Genomic DNA, 7500 nt, shown 5'->3' on the forward strand with positions numbered 1-7500 from the left:
GGCGTTTTTTGACGCAAAAGCTTATTCTATTGTTCACACCTAGGTTGCGCGAAGGTCGATTTAAAATACACGAAAAATAGCACCAAATCACTACCGCCACCTTATCAAATCATGATAAATAGTTTAATCTTCACGCAAAACAGCTATTACCCGGATTTCAACATATTCCTGCCAAAACAAATTGCAAAACCAAAGGGCAACGCTGGCTTGCTTGCGTAGCCTGCTACAGTCGGCTCAGAACCTGCCAAAATCTGTAGATTTTTACAGATCCGAAAAAAAAACGCCAACTTTTAAGCTCTTCAAAAGCTTCAAGAAATAGCTTTCGGTGCGTTGCGTGAACACTTCCATATATTTTTATGTGATACAACCGTGTTTTCTGCGTCAAAAAACCTGCTGCGTCTATTACTGGCGTTTAAACGCGCTCGATGTGAAAGCAGCTTAATCCTGTAGAGTTGAATAAACTCTTTCAAGAAATATGTTTCACTCTCTTTCCGGGATTTGACGCACTAACGTTCCGTTTTCTCCTACGACTTGGATTCCGACTCCGTACATGACGACCCGCATGAACGTGGATGCCCACCTCTAGGGGGATTTCTCATTCCCCCTCCAAAAGCCCGCGCCGTCGACTCAGCGCGCGCGTAGCTGCCCCGAGGAAAGGAGTTTTTAGACAAAACCCAACCCTGTAGGGGTGCGTGAAAACGAGGTGGGTCGTCTCGTTTTGTTGTCCTTCCGTTTGTGTGATCTGGTGTGGTGCCATTAACACTCCAAGTGCGTACAACGTCTGCCATGGCCCTGGTGATTTCGATTGTTTCCAGCAACGACGGACGGTGCCACTGCCATTGGTTACTTTAGTAGGCTGGTGCTACTGCTAGTGCGTTCGCGATCTATCTTTCTACGTGCATCGCTAGTTTGCTGCGCTTCTACAGTTTAATCGACCCGCGGAACAGTGCGCTCGAGCGAGCAGTCCACACCCGTTCAACCCCCAGCGTTAATGTGTGTGTTTGGCATGAAGATAATTTATGAATGAAAGTAAATACACCATCAGCAGCAGCAACGACACACGGTATTCAGCAAACAAACGACCGCGACCGCGGGGTTGACCTGAAGAGTGGGGCGGCGGCAGTGTGCCGTCCGTGAGCCCGTTCAAATCCGTGTTTTATGTTTTTTATGTCGTAAAGCTCTCGGAGCGGTCCAGGGCTGAAGATAGAGCGATTGTTCTTCCGGCAGTACGACCAGCAGAGCAGAGCAGGCTCTGGGTTTGCGTGTTTGTAGTTGCGTTTCCTTCATTTCCTGTTCGTCCAAGTCCACAGCAGCCGTCTGCGATGTGTGGTGCCTTTCGCTCAAAAGTCCTTCGAACGGAACCGCTTCCTCCGGTGGCTCCGGCAGCCTCAGCAGCGACGATGGTGTAACCCTGAGCAAATTGGTGAGCAGCGATCGTACGGAGAGATCGGTAGATTCCGCTGATCGATCGTTCGCCAGCACCAACACGCAACAATACACGGCTGTGTGTTTAGCGATGATGCGCGCGACGAGGCTTCCAAAGCGGATCTACGCTTAACCCAACCCTACTAGCAGTGTGTGGAGTGTGGGGATGAATATATTTTGTTGTTGTAATTGCTCTGCTCATTGTGCGGTCAATCACGGAGTGGCTAAGTGGCATGTCTCATTGAGAGTGGCCGACAATCCAAATTGTTGCTCGGTGTGTCAACGTAGGCCGCGGCGCAGGTTTCATTGTATGTACCTCGTACAGCCTAAGCCAGCTCATCATAGTTATCTCGCTGGTGTCGCGCGGTGCTGGTGGGGCTCGTTTTACATTATTTTCGAATGACGTCACTTCGCGTCGTCCAGGAATGAAATTAATAATACATCATGTGCGTGTGAAAACGGCCCGTGTCTGTGTGCGTGAAGTGCAGCTGCCTATTATTATTGTTATTATTATTGTCAACAATTCCGCGCGTCTGTATGAGTGTGAATGCGTGCGCGAGAAGAAGGGGTTCGGAGTCGGAATCTCGATCGCGGGTGTAGCTCATCAACAAATTCAAAACATTCTTTAAGCTGGCCATGGTGATGGTGCTGCGGATCAACGAGTGCCCGACTCCTCCCAAGGCGGTGACAAAATGTGTTGATTAGTTAAACAGTGACCACCTCCATCAGCGTGTGCACCGTTTTTTCAATCTGCAGTTTGTGATTACTTGTTTGTTCGCAGCTGTGCCTACGCGTGTGTATATGTGTGAAAATATGTGGCAAAGGTTAAATGTCCGGAGGTTGGAGCTATGAAACCCGTGAGCAAACCCACCAGCAGCATCGCACCCAACAGCACCAACATCAATAATAACAGCATCACAGTGCTCGACGATGATGCTGCGGCCACCCCCAGCAGCAGCAGCAGCAGCAGCAGCACCAGTAGAAGCAGTAACAGTCAACATCAGCAGCGGCCTAGAAAAGACGCAGCAGCCGTATCGAAGCAACAACGCTTACAGCCGCAGGCGGCGTCCGATGTATCGCGTTGCTCAGATACCTGCAGCTTCACGGCATCCGAGTCAGCTGCTCCGATCACCAGGATCGGCAACGATACCCGAGAGCAGCAGCTAGCGGTAACAACAGCGGGCACCAGCAACTATGATATGGATGTGCCCGATAGCGGAAATAAGAGTGCCTCCGTGATGCCACCTCCGGCATTACAGGAAGATGATCCTTACGCAGAGCTAGAAAGGATCCTCGAAAAGGCTCAGGTAAGAGCTCAGGCTGCGTATCATTCAGGAGACAACTTAAGGGCACATAAGCGCATCATCATTCCTAGATGCCGTGAGGGGGAGGGATGCAAGTCAATTTGCCTTCTTCTGAAATCCGGCCACTTGGATGCTACTGGTCACGCTGAAGTAGTCTTGCAAACTGCGTCATGCTAGAAGCGATTTTGAGCACGATTTCGTAATGCTTCTAGTACGTTAAGTTCCGCTGCCCCATTAGCGGTTCCAGCCAATCGAAATCATGACGCGATGATCGGGAGGATTAGAGAGCGGAATCTATATTTATAAACTTGGACAGACATCAATCATGGGCGATGGTCTCTGGCCTGCGTGGCGATTTCGAGAATGAAACGATCATTCTTCTCGAATGCGCGCACCGCTACCCCTATGCGGAGCGATAAGGGCTGAGGGGTTTTGGAAATTTTTGGTCGCACAAGAGAGATTGTGCGAATATTGTTTGTTCCCCGGGCGGCCCATCGAGGAGGACAGTGCCCGCCCGGCGTTCTTATCTGTGGCCAGAGTTTAACGGGTTGTTCAATACTTTGTGCGCTCCAAAAGCCGGTGCGTCATTCCACGCGAACCGTTCCGTAGAGTTTCGCCGGCCGAGGCTATAATGTAAGCAAATGTATTTGTAAATTTAGCAGAAACCTCATGGATTTAGCAGTAACGTTGAAATGGCGTCATAATAATCACGAACTTACAAGGAATTCATTAAATCAAGAATGATCCAGTTCGGACACTGGCATTCTGCCAAGCTCGGCCCGGTTTAGATCAGTTTTCCTTCCACGGCTTCCCTGGGTCCATTAGCACCACCATCTTAACTTATCAGCGGACCAAAAAGATGGTAAAACTGTCGCGAAAATATTGCCCCAAAATGGCACGCTACCGGTATGGCAACCCCATCCATTAGCCATTTCATGGGGCAACTCTCTTATTAGCGCGGGATAAACCCGTAATCAAAGGGGTGAGCAAAAACTCCTGGACTCTGGAAATCTGTAGAAGCGGCATTCATAAACCTTTGTTCATGCGATCACTGGCACCCGAGTACCCCACCATGTTCGGCTGCGATGATAATTGTAGTTTGTAGCCACCGGCGCGCGCACAACGATTGCAACCATGTATCGGCGTTTCGCTATCTTTGGCGTCGATTTACCCTTACGCTCCCGGTCGGTCGGCTTGGGAATGCAATAATTGCCTTTTAATCGTCCCTTATCGCGCCGGTCAGTACTTGTGCAATGTTTGTAATTATAAGTGCGCCCATTGGAGGCCGCTTCAGCGGGGGGACCAGAATATGCCATTTGCCCGGGTTCAAACCGATCGAGACGTGTACAGCACAAATAGAATTATGAACATCCTGGCGCGGAGTTATTTCGGTGCTTCGCCTCATACCATATTTTACGCGTTTCCGACCGGATAGTATGGGGATTCTCGAATCACAAGTTAGTTTCCCTTATCACCGGTGTTTGCTCACTGTTAACGACACGGTTTTGGAACCCTCCGGTTGCGGTCCCACTGCTTAACATATGACGATACATTTGCCGATAACACGCATCTGCTCTGCTTATCATTCGTATTTGTGCAATATTTGAATGGCAGAGGAACGGATAGAAGGTGTTCCGTTTAGGGGGTTCATTTACATACACGTTAGCAATCGATTTCATTGCAAAGCTAATTTGTTTGACTTGAATTGACTTATTTTGGATGTACCGAACACACGAGTTTACTTTTGGTCGGTTTGACAAATTGTTCTTAATTATTTTTTAACTTCAAAAGAGTTGGAAGTATCATACCTTGTGTTTGACTTGTCAAGATCAAGATCATTGCTTCAAGATCTATTCCGTTAAAATTGGTATTTGGTATTTTTGTGTTTGTTTTAGCATTTTTGACATGCGTTAGTAATAATTTTATTTGTAAAGTAAAACAAATAATGGGGCATTGAAAAAGTTTCTCAGTATCAATTACACACTTCAAGCATAATTATAATAGTAAAACGATACTTGATAAGGCCATTAACCTAGTACATTTTGTACTCCCTCGTAGGCTCTCAAGTATTGCTTAACAGTTTTCTATAGTATATCGTGGCTTCTTCAACTTTCAGCATAGTGTTTCAGCTACATTTTTTATTAATGTTAATTCACGAAAAACCTTTTAACAGAAAGATACAACCTCGTTGTTTGGAAAATGTGCATGAGAACAGAACACTTTTATCGCCTGCTCAAGTCGTTACGCATGCTTTTCCATGGTCATGGAGTGCCTAAACATAATGTCGTTGCTGCCACTAATGGGTCAATATAACTCATAAAAATTAGTATGTGATCATTCTCTAGTTCTCTAGTATTACCCAAGTGATGGAGAGCGCTCACGAAGAAACACTCGTCTATTTTCCTTATTCCGTAAATAATTTAAAAGTATTTCAATTCTTTTGTTATTATTCCCTAATTGAAAATCCTTTTTCGCAACTATAAAAATTAGGATTGAACTCGAAATTATTCTCTTAAGAACAGATGTGAGATCGGAATCGTACAATCGGAACTCATGGTATGCTATTCAATCAAATGATACAACTATTCAATAGCTTGCAATGGGTGGTTTATACATATATATTCAACTGTTTATTGGCTTTCCGGTTCTAAATTAAGTCTCGCACTCTCTTCCACAATACACATCCCAAGTGGCCCATCTCGGATGCTAATAATCACCTGTGATAAGCGTTCAAAATGTACAGAACTATACGCCGCAACGTCAAAGGTAGTGGCGATGTTACTATTTTTTTTCCTTTTTTTTGTTGCATTTCTGGCCACTTTTACTGGCATTGTGGTCTCTGCTATCAGCTATCGATACGGTCAGAGCTCCAGGGTGCGCCGCTAGAGCTCTGCCGTCTATTGAGGAATTCATGGAAAACATATTTAGCACACGCAAGTAAAACATTGTCCGGCAACGCTGTTTATCTGAACCCTGTCCATGAATGTGTAACCTGTAATGTCTAACTGTCATGGTGCCCATCTGCCTTACAGTATTGGCAACAGTATGTCGTCATCCACTAGCAAAGCGTCTGGTTCACCATTCGGTTCGTTTTGCTCCAACAGCTGACTGGCCATCCCGCACTCATCCGATGTCTCACAATCATCCATCGCCGCCAACTGTTCAAACTTCACCAACGAATCGTTATCGCCCGATCCATAAGCCTCCGGTATTCGTTTACCACGCGACGAGAAAAACGTATCCTTATGCTCGTTGGCCAGATTCTCGAGCAAATTACGGCGCAGCCTGTTCTCCAAGGGATGGGAACCAATTGGAGCACCACCGATGCCGCCCATCACTGGTGAACCGTTTTCAGACAACGGTGTGCGACGCAGGGGCCGGAAACGACCATTACTGTACCGCAGCAGGTACTCCTTTTTGCCTCGATTCGGAAAGAAGTACTCATCAGTACCGAGCAGTACGTCGAACTTGGTCTTCTTAAGTGCCGCCGCATCGTCCCCACCACCACCGGATGAGGTCGCCTTTTTGCCACGATTCGGCACAAAGTAGTCACCCTTTTCGAGCATCTGTTCGATCGTAATCTGTCGCTTGTCGGCGCCTCCGAATCGGCGACCACGAGCTGGCATAAAGACCAGCGGTCCTAGGGCTAGATGGTTGCGCAGCCTCGATTGTGGTTCCATCCGGCGGCGTCTTACGGTAGCGGCCCGATCGATCGACGAACCAACATATTCCTCACCAATACCGCCAGCAGGTGGTTTCGGAAGCGGAAGGGTTTCTCTGCAATACAGGAGATCGATCGGTTGTTATATTATCAGCACATTCTTGGCATACATTGTCATGTGCCAAAAAAGTTGCGCGTTACAAGGCGCTAGATATTGGAACTTTACCGAACACTATGAGATACTCTTTCATTTAAACTATTCGTATTCGCTACTGAACTACAGTTTCCTTTGAAAACATTTGAGATTCGTATCCGGACGAATCTGTTTGATAGGATTATATTAGAGGAAAATGAGTAATGGGAAAACTTGCGTGACTAAACTGTTGCGTGAAATTAAATTGGGGTAAAAAATTGCTTATTTTATAGAACAGAGTGTAAAGAAAGGATAAATAATCCATAAGTTTAAAATATAAGATGACTTTCTGCAATACTCGAACAACGAAGCAACGGGTAAAATGCGTCTGTGCTGCATCTCGTTACAGCTGCTAATTCCTGTATACGGTGAAAGCTGCACCGGCGAGCGAACAGCCAAAAATGGGCTGCACTCCTGCTTACCTCGTTTGACGATGCCGATTATTACCACCGGTCTGTCGCGATGACGCCGCTGCATGCACCGGCGTCGATGTGGTCATCGTTTCGAGTGGTACTGAAGAATCGCCGATCACCACTGATCCGGGATGCTCTGATTCGTGGGCCACGACCGACAGTGCCAGGAAAAGGCACACGATCGCCATCACACCCACCGGAAACCGTGATCGCGTCTGGTTCATTTTTGATAAACTTGCAAGCTGCACTTATGACGGTCGGCTCGGCTTGGTGCGAAAACAAGTGCGTTAAACAAGCCGTCCTTTTTTGGGACACTACACTACCATGAAGCACTTCCGGTTCGGTGCCTCATCATCTGGCTACTACTGCGTCTTTCGGGCAGTGGCGGCTCTTAAATAGTTTCCAACGGCAACACTTGCCAACCTTTGCGTATGAGCAGCAACAGAAGCCACAACAGCAGCAAACCCAGGACCGCAGGACATGGAGGTATCATTCTGTCCGAAC

General features: G+C 47.1%; 2 protein-coding genes across 9 annotated transcripts in view; one reads left to right on the forward strand and one right to left on the reverse strand.

Annotated features, from left to right (window-relative positions):
- The first annotated feature begins 649 nt into the window (after positions 1 to 649).
- The window catches only part of LOC125956532 (uncharacterized), a 23337-nt gene continuing 16486 nt past the window's right edge, over positions 650 to 7500 (forward strand). The window contains exons 1-2 of one of the 8 annotated variants that reach the window (XM_049688518.1): positions 650 to 703; positions 2207 to 2732. In XM_049688518.1, the coding sequence (XP_049544475.1) occupies positions 2274 to 2732 (459 nt within the window). In that variant the 5' untranslated portion in view covers positions 650 to 703; positions 2207 to 2273. Of the gene's footprint in view, positions 769 to 789; positions 1064 to 1277; positions 1424 to 1580; positions 1734 to 1757; positions 2120 to 2206; positions 2733 to 7500 lie in introns of those variants that run through there. The other 7 variants (XM_049688520.1, XM_049688522.1, XM_049688514.1 and 4 more) reach the window with 7 other exon arrangements.
- Positions 5584 to 7500, reverse strand: part of LOC125956574 (uncharacterized) — a 2179-nt gene continuing 262 nt past the window's right edge. The window contains exons 1-2 of the mRNA XM_049688602.1: positions 7006 to 7500; positions 5584 to 6506 (exon numbers count right to left, since the gene is read on the reverse strand). The exon at positions 7006 to 7500 is cut by the window's right edge and continues 262 nt beyond it. Coding sequence (XP_049544559.1) covers positions 5756 to 6506; positions 7006 to 7220 — 966 coding nt within the window. The 5' untranslated portion in view covers positions 7221 to 7500 and the 3' untranslated portion in view covers positions 5584 to 5755. The remainder of the gene's footprint in view (positions 6507 to 7005) is intronic.

Source organism: Anopheles darlingi, chromosome 3 (genome assembly GCF_943734745.1).
Source record: "Anopheles darlingi chromosome 3, idAnoDarlMG_H_01, whole genome shotgun sequence".
Lineage (NCBI taxonomy): Eukaryota > Metazoa > Arthropoda > Insecta > Diptera > Culicidae > Anopheles > Anopheles darlingi.